This window comes from Oryctolagus cuniculus, chromosome 14 (assembly GCF_051225735.1).
Source record: "Oryctolagus cuniculus isolate XC-2025 breed Fujian yellow rabbit chromosome 14, ASM5122573v1, whole genome shotgun sequence".
NCBI lineage: Eukaryota > Metazoa > Chordata > Mammalia > Lagomorpha > Leporidae > Oryctolagus > Oryctolagus cuniculus.
The window spans coordinates 73,687,874-73,707,319 of NC_142880.1; the positions used below are offsets into that span (position 1 = coordinate 73,687,874).

The 19,446-nt window shown below is 42.7% G+C and overlaps 1 protein-coding gene across 1 annotated transcript in view; it reads left to right on the top strand.

The window, feature by feature from the left end:
• Positions 1 to 17,550, top strand: part of ITGA2 (integrin subunit alpha 2) — a 118,175-nt gene extending 100,625 nt beyond the window's left edge. The window contains exons 24-30 of the mRNA XM_008262194.5: positions 1,280 to 1,382; positions 2,681 to 2,791; positions 4,077 to 4,181; positions 5,570 to 5,683; positions 9,682 to 9,771; positions 12,067 to 12,183; positions 12,719 to 17,550. Coding sequence (XP_008260416.4) covers positions 1,280 to 1,382; positions 2,681 to 2,791; positions 4,077 to 4,181; positions 5,570 to 5,683; positions 9,682 to 9,771; positions 12,067 to 12,183; positions 12,719 to 12,799 — 721 coding nt within the window. The 3' untranslated portion in view covers positions 12,800 to 17,550. The remainder of the gene's footprint in view (positions 1 to 1,279; positions 1,383 to 2,680; positions 2,792 to 4,076; positions 4,182 to 5,569; positions 5,684 to 9,681; positions 9,772 to 12,066; positions 12,184 to 12,718) is intronic.
• Positions 17,551 to 19,446: the final 1,896 nt, after the last annotated feature.

The window sequence follows — 19,446 nt, forward strand, 5'->3', positions numbered from 1 at the left end:
TAGTTTAAAGAGATCTCTAATGCATCTGAAAGGTGGTCTCCACCCCACAGATCCCACCAACTGCAATTCAGACCCACACCATTAGCATGGGCTTGGAACCACAGAAGGATAGGAAGAACGAATAATTTTTTTTTTTTTTTTTTTTTTTTGGACAGGCAGAGTGGACAGTGAGAGAGAGAGAGACAGAGAGAAAGGTCTTCCTTTTGCCGTTGGTTCACCCTCCAATGGCCGCCGCGGCCGGCGCGCTGCGGCCGGCGCACCGCGCTGATCCGGTGGCAGGAGCCAGGAGCCAGGTGCTTTTCCTGGTCTCCCATGCGGGTGCAGGGCCCAAGCACCTGGGCCATCCTCCACTGCACTCCCTGGCCACAGCAGAGGGCTGGCCTGGAAGAGGGGCAACTGGGACAGAATCCGGCGCCCCAACCGGGACTAGTACCCGGTGTGCCGGCGCAGCTAGGCGGAGGATTAGCCTAGTGAGCCGCGGCGCCGGCCAGAACGAATAATTTTTAAAAAAAGCATGGCCTGTCTCATAGGAACTAATATCCAATATTCTTTGCCTGTGTTTCTTGCACACCAAGTAGAGAATCCCTGATTTATAAACCCATTCATCCAATCTGCAAGGACTGGGTGTCCACTGTTAGCACACCAGACAATAAAGCAGCAGTCTTGAGAGGAGTTCCCCATCAGTTCTAAAGTAACACTTCAGAGATGTGATAACTTCTAAACACATATCACAGAACCTCAAGAGAAAGACTAGGAAGGGATATGTTTTGAAAGGAAGTTTAGTCTTAGAAACATTCTTTGGCCCATAAGCCCATACAACATTAGTTTTCATGTAGTGCTTTTATAATTAAATGGTTTTACTTGTAATCTAAACTATAAGTTACTAAAGAAATAGGAAGCTTTAATAACAACAGCAGAGGTGGGCATTGCAGTGCAGGGGGGTTAAACCACTGCCTGGGATGCCCACATCCCAGATGGAAGTGCTATTCCTCCGCTTCTGATCCAGCTCCCTGCTAATGCAGCCTGGGGGGCAGCGGATGATGGTTCAAGTGCTTGGGCCCCTGTCACCCATGTGAGAGACCTGTATGAAGTTTTGAACGCCTGGTTCAGCCTGGCCCAGCACTGGCTACTGCAGACATCTGGGGAGGGAACCAGCAGGTGGAATATCTGACTCTACATCTATCTCTGTCACTCTGTCTGTCAAATGGATGAAAATAAAAACTTTTTAAAAAGAACAGTAAAACTAAAATGTTTGGCTTTCTAAACAATCACCCAACAGATCCACCAACATAAATTTTTATGAAGTCTCTTCAGATGGGAATCTTCCTTCCATCGTGAACAGTTTTGAAGATATTGGTCCGAAATTCATCTTCTCCCTAAAGGTTGGTAAGCTTCTCATTAGAAAGGCAAATCAGAAGGAAGGGGAAAGAAAAAATGAGCCTGGTAAGAGGGAGAAAATAATACACCAGTGGATATCAAACTTGAGTGTACATGCAGGTCATCTGGAGATCTTGTTAAAGCACAGATAGCTAGGATTCATCTAGTTTCTGATTCAGTAGGTCTGGGGTAAGTCTGAGTCAAAAATGTACATTTCTAACAAGTTTCCAGGTGACACTCATGCTGCTGGTTCCCATTTCATACCTTGAGCACCACAAAGTAGACCATCGATAAATCTTACTGGGTTTTGTTCATAGTGATACGTCTTGGGTAAGGGTAACTGTGATATCTGGAAGGCAAATGTTCAATATTAATGAGATGGAGACCATTTCTGTTTGGGATGTATGCATTGGTGTACAAATAAGGGTTTTGTAGAGGTAGTAGCATAACCCAAAGTCTATGACTATTCATCAGTAAGTATTATAATGTCTCAGTTATTATCAGTTATATACACAGAAATAATTCTATTAGATAAACTTTGGACAATAAAAAGCAAATTCATCCACTACCCTAGGGCAGTACCATTGTACTATTTTACATTTCCTGCTCATCTGCTACAAGACTGCAACCCTACTGGTTTTTTTTTTTAATCTTAAAAGAATCTTGATTTGTTATCTAAATAATGAACTTTATAAACTATAATATCTGACAACTGCATTCTTTAATCGATTTGTAATAACACAATAACATTATAGAGAGTATAATATCAGCCATCACATCAATTGATTTACATGCTACTCCTATTTAAGTCCTAGATCAGTTATGAGGTTGATACAATTATTCCTAGGGTCATTATAAAATAATTGGACAATCAGGAGGGCATAAGCACTGCAGAATCGAAGCTCCATGAGTAACAATTGATGCACCAGGGCACACTTACTGAGTTTTGGATCCAGTTTCTTCTACAAAGACTGGAGCACAGAGGGGTTGAGTTGCTTCCCCAAGCCACACTGCTAGTCAGTGGCGGGGTGGGACCACACCCTACAACCCACCTCCACAGGTAGCATTTTCAATCATGTATACCATGTTTATCAAGTCACCAATTATTCCTCATTAAAATTACAGAGGGTGAGGTTATTTTCCATTAAGAAGACTCAGAGGCCTAACGTGTGATGATAAGGCAGTGAGTCACCTCCAAAGAAACTCGATTTTACCACTTTGTGGTTGACCCTAATCAACACAGGGGTTATTGACCACTTGTCTTGCACCATGTCGTGATCCCAGCATGGGTTTCCACACACAGGTAACAACAGGAAGTGTCCCTGTAAGCATGGCATCTGTAATCATCCATATCCCTCAATACACCAAAGAAAAGAACCCACTGATGTACCTGACGGGAGTGCACACAGGACAGGTAAGGATGACAAAGTGGGCTAGAAAAAAATGCATTGTTCAGGATGGAAATAAGCCATGAGGTTATTATCATGTCCGACATTTGCACGTGGCAGACAGAAGATAACCCTGATGTATCATGAGTGCCAATTGATTGATTTAATTAGTTAACTTCATATTAAAAGCACGGTATTGTTACAGGAAGACAAATGTCTGTGTCTAGGGACTTACAAATGGCAGACATTATTCCAAAAGCCCTGTTTTGCCAAGTGAAGTTCTGGCTGTCAGGGCTCTGTGAGGAGAAAATGGAGTCAACTTGGAAGCAAGTCTATAGCAGGAACATAGTAGGTCTACACAGCTGCAGTTAGTAGCTGGTAGCTGTGGTTTCAGTGTTTATCTTCTCTAAGCTCAAGCTGAAAAGTTTATTGCCTTTGTGTCAGTGTTAGGAGGTTGGGGCCTTAAAGAGGTGGTGGGGCCATGAGGGTCCCTTGTCATGGATGGGATTGGTGTCCTTACAAAAGGGCACATTGGGCTCCCCATTTCCCGCGTCCCCCTCTGACCTCCACACATGGAATGATGTGGTCAGAAAGCCTTCCCAGCTGCCAGCACCTTGGTTTTGACTCCCAGCTTCTAGAACTGTGAGCCAATAAATTGTCCGTTCATTACAAATTACCATTCTCAGTGTCTCTGTTAGAGCAGCACAAAACAGACCTAGGGCTCTGGCCTTCAAGCAGCCAGCCTGGACTTTGCAGGTGGCAATACTCCACCCTGGCTCTTCATGTAAATGAGCCGTGTCTTTTAAGTAACAATGTTGCCCAGCCCCACCCAGGGCAAGGAAGTCAGAGTGTCCAGGGGTAAGGCCCTAACATCAGAACTTTTCTTTATGAGCTCCTCAGGTTTTTCCATCATGCAACCTGACCCAAGGAGCACTGTTCTGGTGAGAACCCTTGACATTGACTTATCCTGGGTCTACCACTTGGCAGGTCTACAACAGTGTAATTCTTGTAGTGTGTAAAGGGGACTAGACAACATCAATCTCGCTAAACTAAAGCAACTCACATTCTATTATTACTGCAAATCTGTCTCATCACATAAGAACCTACCCCATCTCATCAAGTCACATCAAAGGATTTGAGTACTCCAGGGTTTATTTAATGGTTACAGGCAGTGTGGCCTGGTCAGCACCAGTGAAGAGAGGCTAAAAAACCCATCCTCTTTTCTAGTATCTAGCTCGGGATTCCCTAACATGTCAGGAGCATCATAGAGTGTTTTGCTTCCTAAATCTGATCAAGCATTCTTCTTTGTAGGCTGGTGACATCAGTTGTAATGGAGAAATAAATCCACTGAAAATCGGACAAATACCTGCTTCTGTATCTTTCAAGAGTGAGAATTTCCGGCACACAAAAGAATTGGTGAGGACAGGTTAAGTGTGAAAGTTTCTTGGAGTGATTCGTTGTTTCTCTTACCTGGAATCGAGGCCGCTTTTCTCTCGCCACCTGATAACACAGAGCTTTCTCATCTCACCTTGACGGCTTGCATGAATTGTGATTTAGAAAGCACTTCTAACGCTCAAGTCTAGGTTTGGACATTGTAAAACATAAAATTCATGTTTGGAGTTCCTGATATCTGAAGGACTCCTGCAATTCCCATGTTTCTGTGTTGTGTGCTTTGGGAACATCACAAAGATCTGTGAGGGACTGGGTATGTAAGGCCTCGAACATCCTCCTTCCAAGACAAGTGTTTGGTGCGATGGTTAAGACACCACTTGGGATGTTTGCATCCCATGTTGGAGTGCCTGGGTTTGAGTTCCAGCTCACCACTAATGTGCACCCTGAAGGGCAGCAGGTAATCATTTAAGTAGTTGGATCTCTGCCACCCATGTGGGCAACCCAGATTGATTTCCAGGTTCCTAGCTTTAGTCTGGCCCAGCCCCAGTTGATGTAGGCACTTGAGGAATGAACCAATGGATGGAAAATTCTCTCTGCCTCTCAAAAAAATAAATAAGAAACTTTAAGTCCCTATTCTATATCACCACTGGTATCTTTTATTATCTGCTAAATATGTTCCTCTTCTATTTTCCAATAATTTTTTATCTCCTATTCCTAAGATGTACACTCTTCTTTGGGAAAGAGATTAATCTAGCAGGTGCTTGCCCAATTAAGTATTCAAGTAAGTCAGCAGTCCATAAATTCTAAAGAAAGCACAATGTTAAAATCATACTTGTCATCTCTGAGCAAAACTGTTTTGTAAAAAGTGGTGGAAATAAGAAAACAGGAGAACAAAATTCCTCCCTTAAAGTATGTTAATTTACAGATACTTGTAGATACGTGTGTGCTTTTATATAAAGAAGTCATGAGAAACTTAGCATTTGACATTGGCCAGTTCTTCATACATTTTTTAAAAACATATTTGTTACAATGTTTATTCACTGTTTTTCAATTTATTTGAGTGAGGGAGAGAGAGAGCACGTTTGCATCTGCTGGTTTAATCCCCAAATGCCCACAAGAGCCAGGCCTGGACAAGACTAAAGCCAGGAACCCAGAACTCAATCCATGTCTATTACATGGGTGGCTGGGTCCCCAGGGGGCAGGGGCAAGGGGGTATGCACATTTTACATTTTAAGACATAGTACCAAGATCCCAGATGAATAGATATGAGCTCTAATAGTTCATGAGATTGCCTGTTTGCCTAGATCTTTCCCAGCCACGGGGTTTATCTGTCTTTGTGAAATGTTAGCACGTATGGTTTTAAACCCACGCCAACCCTCTCTCTCCTTTTGCTACTGACTTCAACCTGAAAGAACTGCAGAACTGCTTCCTGTAGTAATATCACCTGCTGGCTGAAGGACCTCCACGTGAGAGGCGAGTACTTCATTAATGTGTCTACCAGGATTTGGAACTGGACTTTTGCAGCAGTAAGTATCAGCTTTATTGGCCGGGTTTATCAACAGCAAGGAAATGTAAGGCTGCATTGTGGAGACGGCTGCTACCAGCAGTGCGCAGATAGGCCAGAGCGGGAAAGCAGCTTGCTTCCATCCTGTCCCAGTGCTCACCCGATCTGGCCACGCCTCAGTCACCTGGGGTGCTTATGGTACATCTGCTTCTGAGGCTCCATGCAGACCTGTGGCGACATGATGGTGTCAAGATCAGCTGCCAAGGGCCATCTGCTTTTGCTTTGCCTCCTTTCATATGCTCCCAACATTTCCATCTTCCCAGTCTTCATCACACTTGAGTCAAAATGCCTTTGTCTCTCTCCTAGAGCTCTTAGGTAACTGATCTTAAACTATCCAGTAGATACATAGTAGCTGAGGGTCCATCTTCCTTTATTAGGGCCAAGTAACCCTCTGTTCTGTTTTTCCCATCTTCTGATAAAAGAACCCAGTGCCCTGACAACTTAAGTCATTTCCATCCCCAAGAGCAGTTTGCACAAAGTGCCAAAGCCAGGTCAGGGCTGATTTTCCATGTGCTATAGCGATGTTTACTTTGAGCAGGGATTTTGGTAGCCAGGATATCAGTTTGGCACAAGAAATCAGACAGACAGGCTGCCCTACATCTGCTTGCTTCAGTGATTGGCCATCCCTTTTACCACTCCTGGCTCCAACTGAGTAGCAAAATACAAATTAGTCTGAAACCTCTGGGGCCCTCTGTGGCTCTAGTTCATTTCTTTTAAATAAATCAGTTCACAAGGTGCTTACAACTAGACGCCACTCCCTGGTTTTTCACTAGTTCATGTCGTCTCCAATAAACTCCACTCCTTGCTATCAAGTTTTGTGTTAGAGAACTGGTTCTCTCCACACTTGTCCCTGGAGTCCAAATAAGAGAAATATCTTGGATAAGGGAAAGGAATGCTGAATGCAAAAAAAAAAAAAAAAATCAAAAGGTGGGGTGAGGAATGGGGAAGTGAGGAGTTGTGTTTTCTTTTGGCCTTGCTTTTATTTTCTTCTGAGCTCCATTGGCTCTCATGCCTTCAGGATAATTCTAAATCGTCTCCGATGCAAAGCGGCTGCAGCTTGGTGCTCACTTTTACCACTCGATTCTTGGCTCCTTGAGTTTGAGGAACAAATGTTTTCATAGCGAACTCTGCCAATTGGAAAGGAAAAACGTGCTGTTGCACATCAAAATGCAATCACGCCAGCTCTGTAAAAAGCATTTTGTTTGTCTCAGGTTGGGTTAAAGCTACATCATTTCAATTATAAGACCAGCTTCTTAGGAAGAATATTATTTATGCTTTTCCATATTGTTACGGTGGATAAACTGAGATGATACCTTGGGAGTTATCTGTCAAGTCCTATACATTTTCCTCCTTTGGAAAGGTCAAATGATTATCCCCATCTTGTTTTCAGCAATTTCTATGGAAAACTGGATGTTCTCAGTCCACCTGGGTGATCCAGTCTGAAATGTGGATCTCATTTCCTGTATTAGAGACCATTAATGTGCTGCCTCTTGTTGCCATTGTGTGTGTGTGTGTGTGTGGTGGTGGTGCAATTCAACATGACATTTCAAATAATTCCATCACAAAGTGATGGCTCAGGCCCTCAAATTCATGGCAGCACTGGCTGCAATTTCTAAGTGAATGCTTTGATGAATGCTAGCAGGTGTGTCACTTCACTCCCCAGGTGTGCAGGCTTGCCCACCTGTGTGTTAGCCTGCAGGAGACCATGGTGTGCCTGTGCAAAGGGCCTGCTATGGGAGTACAGATGTTAACAGTATTATAAGAAAAATGCTGTCTTCTATAACCTACAGGAAGTATGAAACCACAATTCGCCAACAGCTACTTATTTCTTCCCACTTTTGTCACTGTCAATACTGCTTATGTTCCATCAATAATAGATATTTAAGAGAGCAGTGAATGGGGTTAACTTTTGATGCAATTGTCCATCTTGAGAAAATTAAGAATAGCCAGAGACTAAGCCAATGGAAAGGAAACAAACTGCTCACTTTTTGGAAATATATTTTCTCTTTCTGGCTCCTAGATATAGTTTAGCAAATTACCTCATGGAGTCTGTTGGATTGTGTGCCCTGGTAACCAAAAAAACTGAGTCCTACTAGCCAGGGTATGTGAGGGCTGCTCTAAAATTTGAGCACTGTATTCTACTTCACAGTTGGCATCTGGTCCAGTATTTGCATTACAGAGAAAACAATAGTGAAATACACACATCAGTGTTTCCATTTAAAAACCGATTTTTCTGTAACTCATTTGAGGAAAACATATAAAGTTATTTCATAATAAAATGTTACTGGTAATGTCAACATAAAATGTATGCCCTTCCCATCTGCCTACCCCAAATCCAATGTGTTTGGTAGAAACACCTGGATTAGGAAATCCGTAATTATTACTGATGATGTATAACATGCCAAAAAGTTCAGGTGTCTGCTGCCAACAGGCATGGTCAAGTTAAAGTGTGCTTTTAAATGGTATTATTTTACACACACGTACCTAAAGGAAAATTCCCTTCCCTGTTAAATTTTGGTTTCCCATTCCATTATATGCCTCATTCAGGTAAGTATATAAACTCAGCATGCAATTTTGTCACGTTGCAAAGTTCATTTTACAACCTTCACTATAATCTTCCATAACTAAAAACATGCCTTTTGGGCACAGTTGTTAAGTCACTGCTTCAGACACCTGCGTCCCCTATCAGAGTCCCTGGGTTTGAGTCCCAGCTTGACTTGTGATCAGCTTCCTGCTGATATTCATCCTGAGTGGCAGCAGGTGATAGTTCTAGTAGTAGGTTCCCTGCCACCCACACGGGAGACTATTGTGGGCAGCCAGGGAAATGTTTTAATTTGCTGATGGCTGGATCCCATCCTTCAGAGACTTGGTTTTTTTCAGAAGCAGAGCCCAATCATCTGCACATTTCACAAGTTCCCCAGCTACCTCTGAAGGCTGTGCTGTTCCATACTACCAATTTTTATTTTAAAGATTTATTTTATTTATTTGAAAGACAGTTACAGAGAGAGGTAGAGACAGAAAGAGAGATCTTCCATCCGCTAATTCACTCCCAAGATGGCCACAATGGCCGGAGCTGTGCCCATCCGAAGCCAGGAGCCAAGAGCTTCCTCCAGGTCTCGCACACAGGTGCAGGGGCCCAAGGACTTGGACCATCTTCCACTGCTATCCCAGGCCATAGCAGAGAGCTGGATCACAAGAGGAGCAGCCGGGGCTAGAATCGGTACCCATATGGGATGTGCTTCAGGCCAGGGTGTTAAGCCACTGCGCCACTGCACCACAGCGCCAGCCCCCATACTACCAATTTAAGCACTCGAAGAGTCTTTGGGGATTTTGCCTCAATTGTTTACTTAGAGAGGTGTCCCATTCACTACCCAAATTCCCACAACAGCTAAGGCTGGGTGAGAGCTGAACTGTCAATCCAGGTCTCCCAGATAGGTGTCAGGAACCCAACAACTTGAGCCTTCCAGAGTCTGGAATTGGGAACGGACGCTGGGAGCTGACAGCAGATGCTGTGGTGTGGGATGTAGGTATTGTAACCGAGTGAGAGGCCTGTCCCACAAGTTCTCCAAGACTTGGATTTTCTCACCACTTCCCACCAGAAAACAAATCATAAACATGGAGTTCTGCGTTTACTACTGCTGAAGTAAATATATTCCTTTTAAGCAATTATTTATTTGAAAGAGGGAGGGAGAGCGAGACATAGAGATTGTCCATCCACTAGTTCACTCCCCAGAAGACAGGCCAAAGCCAGGAATTTTCTCTGGGTCTCCCACATGGGTGACAGGGACCCGAACACTTGCACCACCTTCCACTGCTTTTCCCAGTCCATTAGCAGGGGCTGCATCACAAGTGGAGCAGCCAGTACACGAATTGGCACAATACGGGATGCCAGCATGGCAGGCAGTGGCTTTACCCACTGTCACAGTGCCAGCCGCTAAGATGGTTGCTCTTGTGTTCCAGTCGCCTTTCCAGACAGTACAACTGACAGCAGCTGCAGAGGTTGACACCTACAACCCCCAGATATTCGTGATCGAAGAAAACACCGTCACGGTGAGTGCACGCATCCTCCACACGGTGTTCGTCTGCGGCAGGTGGCCCCTTTCTTCACTTGCAACGGTGTTCTTCCCACTTGCGAGTGGAAATACCTTACTGAAACCCAGAAGAATCTGATGGCTACAATACTGAGCTTCTGATAAGGGTGTTTGCTGCTCAAAAATTTGAGTGATAGACTGGTCCTCCTCCAAATGCCCACCTGGGCAAAGCTGGCTTTTCAACAAGTAATGATCTAATGTGAGTCACAAAAGGGGCTCTGTCTTGCTTGGAGACCCACGGTGTCCCTTCTCCGTGCCTAACCTGGCAACACCAGTCCCTCCTTTCTCTCCATGCTCACACGGACTCTCTAGATTGGGGGCTACAAAATCTAAGTTGTGTTTAACTCATAAATTGTACTTTACTTTTTTTAAAGAGGAGTACTGAAGCATGCTTAATAATTAAGGCATTAGAGGGCTCCTTTTTTCTAAAATAGTACTCCTTAAAAACAGACACTGACATTATGTGACACATCCATTCATTAAGTCTTACATTCTAGAAAACTGTAAATGCGCCCCTTGATTAAAAAGCTTCTGCAGAGAAATGTATTTTCACAGAAAACAAAGGCTCTCTGTTCCAAGAGCTGGCACAGGACATTTTCCTTTGCACTGACACTCTGGGTAGAATATGCCTTATTTAGATACAGAGGATTTCCATGCCTGGCTAATCTGCTGGCAGAGCCTTGAGCATTTTCCTCTCAAAGCTTTTGTTAGGAGCTGGAAGCTAGTTCAAGACTCTGCCCCCAAGGCCAGCTTGGCAGTTGGCCTCAGTCCACTTCTTCTGCCTACAGACTTGGCTAAAAAATCCATGGCCCCGTGAACTTGGGGCTGCTCACAGCACTGCTACCCCACTCTTGTCCCAGGGACAGTGATGCACTCCACAGAGAATGCATTTCTGCTTCTGGTTAAGGAACCTCAGGGAAAGTGCACACCCTCTCTTCAGAGGTTCGGGCACGGAAAATCAGAAACGGAGCCAAGGCAAATGTGGACTTCGAATTCAAAGTGCTGTGAACTTATCCTAGGGAAAAAGTACTACAGTTTTGTTTTTTTTTTTTTTCAAAACTCACTTCAGAAGAATGTCGTGCTCAAGTCATATGTGAAATTCTGAAATCTTTGTTTTTTAGAAAGCAATGTTAAACACATTAACTGAAAATTCAAATATTTTAATACACTCGAATTTTTTTTTCTTGGATTCTCTGAGCAATGCTAATAAACAAGAGAGGCCAACTTGTCCATGAAAATATTTTAAAATATAAACAATTTGGAGTTTCTGAATAATGTTTTTAAATAATAAATTGTCACATTCCTACAGATAAGTGATTGGGTCGCAGGCTTACTAACTCTGATCCACAAAATTTTATACACGGGGAGCCACAGGAATATGTGGGCCTCAGATGAGGAAACTCGGGAGTAGAGAGGCAGGCAGATGACTGCTGTTAAGCAGTGAGCAATATGGACTTTTAGTCACCTTATCCATAAATTTATAAAGCCTATTTTAGCTCTAAAATAGGCAAATTTTTAAAAAGTCACCAACCAAGGCCAAGTGTAAGTGTAATGCACCTCACAGATGGTACGATAGAAGGCAGCACTTCCTCCACTGCCACTTAGTGCTAAGTCAAGTCAGTCAGATATTACACTCTTTTGGTCCAGCATAGGACTCTTTAAGTATTCTGTGAAGAAAATGGTTGAGATTCCAGTTTAAAAAAATAGGCAGTTTTGTCACCAAAACTTAGAATACCCATTCCACAACAGCATCATAAGAGCGCCCACAATGTGAACGTAAAGGATCCTATGTAGCTTCAAGGACAAGTTTATTCTTCAAAAGGTCAACTTGAGCCCAGACATTTGTGTTCCCCAAAATTGGTACCAACCTTGAATGAGAATTCAGTGAAAGCAGTATTTTAGATACCCAAGACAAAACTGCTTTCTAATCACAGCCCAGGTTGGTCGGTTGGTCTACTCCCTTCTCTAGGCCTGCTTTCACTTGGTGGTGGTAACGTGTGCCAGAAACTGAGGTTCCTTCCTGTTCCATACCTCCTAGAGGGTCAGTCCCATCACAGGCACAAGACACTGAAGCAGTTCTAGGGAGGACACCAGCAGATTCTGTTCTCTTGAACTTGGCAGGCATGTTTTCTCAAGTAGTCCTGGACAATGTTTGAAGAATCCTGAGTTGGCATCGATAGTTAGATCACTGGACTAGACTAGCTCAGCTTGTCAATGCTGAAATCAGGTAACTATTGGGAATATGCATTCACAGGTTCCCCTCATGATAATGAAACCTGACGAGAAAGCTGAAGTGCCAACGGGAGTCATAATTGGAAGTATAATTGCTGGGATCCTTTTGCTGTTAGCTCTGGTTGCAATTTTATGGAAGGTAAGAACACTTCACATTTCACAACACAGGGATCCTGCATGCCTCTGCTTGACTCTCCTTACAAAACGGCAACCTTGGGTTTTTATATGGTGGCTCCTCTCTCCTAAGGGGAAAAGAAATGCGTATTTATGATGTCCCCCTTCATGCTCCTTGAAAATGAGGTATTTTTTCTCCTTAAAAAAAAAAAAAACAAAAACAAAACAAAAAAAAAACACTTCCTTTCAACCAGCAGGGTTACCTACATTTTATTTAAATAAGTAGACTGAAAATTTATGAAATTCAGTTGAACTATCAATTCTTTCCACTAAAGAGGTGACAGGTACAGGTAAGCAGTCCACCCAGCACAATCTCCAGAGATTCCTTAAGAGAAAGTGGGTCCCATACAAAATAAACCACGGTGCTCACGTTTCCTACTTGCACGTTTATTGGGTGCAGTGTGGTGTTCCAACACACACATGAACGCTCTGTAATGATCAAATTGGAGAAATCCGCATATCCAGAGGGTGATAACATTTTTCTATCATCACCTGTACAGCTCGGCTTCTTCAAAAGGAAATATGAAAAAATGACCAAAAACCCCGAGGAGATGGACGAGAGCACGGAACTCAACAGCTGAACCAGCGGCAGCATCCCCGCCGGGCTCTGCTGCTGTACACCTGATGGATTTCTTTTCAAATCCTACTTGTTGTTTGTTTTCAATAATGACCTGGGGAACCTAGCCTGACATTTCAAGAAAAACTGCTGGGCAGACTGAATGTAGAAATTGTATGTGGGGTGGGGTACAGGTGTAAGATTTATTTTGGGGGGGGGGGATCTTTAAGCTGGCTGGTCCAAAGATTACCTTCTAATGTGTTATGTCAGGAACATGAAAGGCTTCCTGGCATGACAAGTCCTAAAGAAAAACAGACTTTCTCAGACTTAGGGAGGAGTGGGGGAAAGGGCAGGGGAATGCTCTCATAAAAGTAGAAGTGCACAGTATATGTGTGTGTGTGTGTGTGTGTGTATATATATGTGTATGTGTATACATACACATATACTATCACATTCATCTTACATAATTATATCTTAGTATTTATTAAATATACTAGATATTATATATGATCTACATCATATACTGGTTACTTCCACAAGTATACAAAATTGTAAATATTGATGTTACCAAGAGGGTAAGAAACAACACAGGGTGTTTTTAAAGTCAGGCTGCTCCTCTGAGGTCGCTGCAGCAGTGACTTTATTTATAAGCGAGGGAAAATTTGCTCTTTTCTTTCAGCCCACAGCTGCCTCTTCCAAGTCCCACCTTGCTACCTGTGTTAAAACATGCCTGACTAACCCAGCGGAGGTCAGGAGTATGCTCTCCTCTAAGCTAGAGGACGGGGCAGTTTAGAAGCCAAGGCACAAAATACTGCTTAACACCCATATAAGAACAGTCAGGATAACACTCCGCCTTCTGGAAGGCCAGCCTATGCTAGACAAGGAAGGAAGGATTTTCTTCTCTTTCAGGCCTCAATTAGCTGGCAGGAAGATTTGGAGGATTTTTGAAAGATGGGTAATTTCTCTGGCAGCCTCTCACCTGCAGGTACCCCCACACTAAAGAAGCCATCACAGCCTGGCTTCCTGGGTAGGGTCCCAAGCCATCCACCTGCATTTACCCCTCATCCAATCCTCCTCCTCCCCCTGGTGTTTGGGGGCGGGTGTGGGGTCTTCTGTAAAGTCATGTTTGTTCACATACCTTTGTGAACTACTGTATATGAGCTACGTACCCTCAAGGGAGCTATTTTCATATATTAGTAAATAAGAAAAATTAGCCTGAGGGAATGCTCAAATGTTGGAATTTCTGGCAGTGCAAACAAGACAAAATAAAACATCTTGTGAATTTGCAGGAAGTAGTGGCAGGAGCCTAGGAAGCCACCAAATTAGCAGGTGCACCTGTGCTTCCTCCCAGAGGAGTGAATTGCAAATAGGCAGGTGTGTTCAAAAGGTTAACTTCTTTGGCCCCAACACCCAAGATTCTAACTTGTTCACTGTGGGACGCGGCTCAAAAATGAGCATTTTAACAGTCCCTTCAGTCATTAAGATGTGAATGGAATGCATCTTGGGAACCACTACCCATTTCTGCTTTTCATTTCCTCTCTATCTGAGCCCAAACGTTCTCTAGTTTGTGCCAGGGTGACGTGGTGGGCAAGGGCTGTGGTGACTATGTTGTCAGACGCTGCATACCTAAACCTTGGACAAGCACTTGGTCTCTAAAAACCTTAGGGTCCTCATCATAAACTGGGAAGGCTGGACTGGAGTTAAGCAGCACTTTAAAAAAAAAAAAAAATCTATGATCTGGATTTCCTAGAATATAAATAGACAGTCTTCAAAAATGACTTGGAAAGAGGTCAGAGGAAAGCAGGTCTTTGCCTGTTTGCATGTGGATAGCTCTGACTGCCCGCCTGGCCCACGTTGGCAGCCCACAGCTATCTGGACAGTTTAATGATTTACTTTGTATTTGACAAAGCAAGGCAAACAAGAATTTAAAAGATATCAATTAGCCATAAAATGTCAAGGGTTTACAGCAAAAACAGCTTGGTATTCTCTAGCTGGTTGTGCCAAAGCCCAATTGTTTTAGCAGCTGTGTGGATTCACTGTTTCATTCCAAGATTTTATTTTTAAAAAAATGGAGAAACTTAACTTGAATATTTAATTAACCATGTAGCTAATGTATACAAGGGGCCTTCTGGAAGTTCATGGAAAATGTGTATTATAAAAAACTAAGGATTTCAATGTTACACCAAAATAACCACTTTTAATTCCATTTTCCAAAGTTTTTGAAGTACCTTTGAATATAGCTCATTGGAAAATTAGTATGCATATGAAGAGTATATCATCCCTTTTTATTATTTAGTTTACCTTCTTAGATAAGCACTAAACAAGGGTCACATGGAGCTACAGAGCTTTAGCTAGCCTTCGTTTATAGTATTAGCCTCCACTACACATTTCCATGCAGTAGTGGGATTATTATACACTAAAAAAAAATTAGCCTAGCCACTTCACTGCACCCCTGACCACACTAGGGCAGGCTTTCTCAACCTTGGTACCATCATCACTTCGGATGTGATGGTTTTGTTTGTGTATAGGTGCTGGGGCTTTCCTGTGCCTTATTGGATGTTTAGCACTAACTCTGGCCTCCACCTACCTCTGTAGGGCAGTTCCTTCCTCCCGCAGTCAAATAACAATTAAAAAATGTCTGCAGGCATTACCAACTGACTCTTGGGTCAGGAGTATTTCTCAAGTAATTTTAAGCAAAGGTGAATAGTCAACCAAGAAATTCAGAGGGGAAAATATCATTTGGAAAAAAAATTATGTGCTCCTGTCCAGTCACATTTTTGTTTGAAAAGTAGAGTACCAGGCTTAAAAGATAACAAGTTAAAATTTCCATTTCATAAATGGTCAAAGTCTATGGAATATGATTAAAAATTTGAGTTTTTTCATACATGGCTACCACACAAACCTTGTAAGATAGGAATACAGTCAAGTAGCTTGATGAAGAAACTTGTAATTTTATGTTTTCATTTTAGCAAACAGAACACAGTGAAAGTAACTGAAAAAATAAAACCAATTTATAATGGTCAACCAAGTGATTATACTAAAAATTATAAAGGCATAATTTGATGTATTTATCCTGTTATAAATTGACATAAACAGAAGGCAGGATTCCTTTGAGCTCCTTGACCCATCTTTAATATTTTACTTGCACACTTATAACGATTATATACAAAACCTCAGGACTATGCTCTTTGTGTACATTTAGGCATGCTCGTTTTAATCAAAGACTAAAGTTTAAAATAACATTAATTAAAGAATAGAAATGTAGCTATTATGTAAATAGTTTCCTAAGTGTATATATTGTAAAACTGTTAGAATGGCTTATTTTTAAAGAAAATTCAAAAAGCTCTTTCCTTCAAACAATGCATGTCTTTGATAACTGTATTTGCTGTTTTTGCATTTTTTCTTTCCACAAAAACTGTAAATTGGAATGTATACATGATTGTACATCAAGTTGCACAATTCCTTTGATTTCTGAGAAACCAAATTGGCATAGCAATCAATAAAACTAGTCACTATTTTCTCTCCTAGAAAAGAATGAGGTTCTAACAGGAAAGTTATTTAATTGTAAATGACTATATATTAATTTTAAAATGTCATTAACATTGTTTTGGGAGCAGGCTTCGTGGTACAGTGTGTTAAGCTATTGCTTGCAATGTTGGCGTCCCATTTCAGAGCCTGGCTGCTTTGCTTCCAATCTGGCTTGCTGCTAATGTTCGTAAGGCGGCAGTGGATGATGGCCCATTACCTGGGCCCCTGCCACCCAGTGGAGGGAGGGGGGGGCAGCCAGGACGGAGCATATGGCTCCAGCCTGGCCCACATCTATTTTGGAGTGAACCAGCAGACCGAAATCACTCTCCCTCCTTCTCTTTTAAATATTGAAAAAAAAAGTAGCCTGAAAAGTGTTTCCTTTAGGTTTTGATTTTTTTTTTTAATTTGACAGGTAGAGTTAGAGACAGAGAGAGAGAAAGGTCTTCCTTCCGTTGGTTCACTCCCCAATGGGCCACTGTGGCTGGTGCTGCACCGATCCGAAGCCAGGCGCTTCTTCCTGGTCTCCCGCGCGGGTGCAAGGGCCCAAACACTTGGGCCATCCTCCACTGCCCTCTCGGGCCACAGCAGAGAGCTGGACTGGAAAAGGAGCAACCGGGACTAGAACCCAGCGCCCATATGGGATGCTGGTGCCACAGGTGGAGGATTAACCAAGTGCGCCACAGTGCCGGCCCCTAGGTTTTGATTTTTACAAGTTACACACTGTACTGTAGTTGTCTTATACTCACATTGCTTCAGTACACAATGAAGACTCAAGGAGACTGAAGATATAACTAGCCAGATTATCTAGTCTGTTACAGCAGCCAAACCACTGTGACATGCAAAGGCACAATCATATGTTGTAATATGCTGAAAATTTAAGATCGACATCAGGCTGACAGCCTGTCACTGTTGTATAGAGGACAGATTAATGCCTACTCTACCCGGGTGTGCAGTAACATGTGGCCTTCATATCTCTCATCCGTGTATCTGGTGCTCTTTCACATGCCTTCCTGACTATCTCAATTGTAGCAAACAGCTCACAAGGGTCAGCTTACTGCAGAACTGTTTTCAGCAATGTCTGGGATACGTCTCACCCTCAAGTGCAACGCTGGAGAAAACAGAACAGTGCTGCTGCTTTTCACAGCAGAGAAGACCTGCAATAAAACTACCCTTTTCTGTTAATTTGCAATTTTGTATTGAATTTTTATTCCAAAGTACCTGTTAAAAAGTAAAACCATTTAAAAATGCCTCCCTCATGCTATCATTTAATATTAAAGCAGGGCCCTACTTTAATGAAAATGGCTACCAAACTGTTTTTTGGGTCTAGTCTCTATAGTGTATCCCTGTCTATACCGCCCTCTGCTGGGTGATTCATCTAACTACATAAAAGCTTCCTCTTTTTTTTTTTTTTTTTTTTTTTTGAAAGAGTTGCAGAGAGAGGTCTTCCATTTGATGGTTCACTCCCCAGATGGCCGCAATGGCCGGAGCTGCACCGACCCGAAGCCAGGAGCTTCTCTGGATCTCCCATGTGGGTGCAGAGGCCCAAAGACTTGGGCCATCTTGTACTGCTTTCCCAGCCCATAGTGGAGAGCTGGATTGGAAGTGGAGCAGCTGGGTCTCAAACCAGTGCCCACATGGGATGCTGGCGCTTCAGGCCAGCGTGTTAACCTGCCTGCCGTGCCACAGCACTGGCCCCAAAGGTGAGTTTTAATGTACAGGATGCTCAGTAGTTTTAAGAGGTCACAGGGTGGGAGTGGGGGAGCAAAGCTGCACAGATAGCATCTCACATCTGTCAGTGCTACAATTACACATGCATCAGGTATAGAACACTGGTATTCAATTATTTCAGAGTACTATAAGCTCATGCACTGGTGAGGCACTGTAGTGACAGGCAGAGTCCCCATCTCATGAAGTCTATGGTCTAGTGATGGCAATAAACTAGCAGATGTGATACACCAAGTAATAGTGAATAAAACAGGAAATGACTGAAGTGAAGGAAATTAAGTGAGGACTATGGAAGTATCTGGAGGAAGAACAATCTAAAAGGGATGGGTAAAGACCCTAGGTGGAAACTAATTTGCCACATACAAGCCACAGCAAAGTGGGAGCCTGGAGCAAGACAGGAAACGGCAGGAGTCTCTGTGTGTAGGACAGTAGGCCAGTGAGCAGGCTGAGGTCCTCGATGTGACCAGCTATGAGAAGGTTCTGAGTAGCAGGGTTAAGTGGAGAGGAAAGGTTAGCACACTAGGATGATCAGTGGGCCAGGGCAATAGTTCTCAAGAAATGAACTGGAGGATTCGACAATGGAACGAAAAGTGAGGTAAGGAAAAACTGGTTGAATTCAAAATACACCCAGGATTCCATTTTCTAATCCTCCAACAGGTTCATTCAAGTCCAGCCTTAATCACTATTTCTCAGATAATACTGAAACTGTATGGCAACCCTAAATGCCACACCCAAAAGACAAAACTATCCAGAGACTACTTCACTTATAACCATCTGCTGTTGTTTTCATTCAAAATTGATAAAATCCTTTTCGTTTCACCACCCATTCAAAAACACCTGCAACAAAAATAACTTACACATCCTGCTTCTTGAATGAACTTACCCTGCAACCCTTGATGCAATCTGCTTCCAGGCTGACTTTGCCTGTCTTCAGGTTGCTCTTCTAAGTACCTGAGCAGCCAAGTTACATATATAAAAAGGCTAAATGTCAGAGTGATGCTAGCCCTTAATATCTCAACCACCAATTAAATCTGCCATTCCTAAAATTGCAAGGATTAATGAAGATCCTATTTAAATCTAGTGCAATGCACTAAAACCTTTCAAGGATGTGCCATCCAGTTCTAGCATGCCCCAGATTACGCTTTTAAATCTCTGATGCAGAAGGTAAGAAGTTAAAGCATAACAATCTGGGCTCCAAACATAGAATAAAGGCACTTAATTGAAGGCATGACTATAAAAACATGTTCAAACAACGTGTGGTATAGAAACAATTATCTCCAATAACGACCTTTTAAGAAGTATTTGAGTAGAAAATTCCTGAATTCCACATATACTTTATATTAGTATTATATATAATGTAACACACACATCACATTCATTCACAATTTCGGTATAGAATCCTAGGACTATCTTCATTGG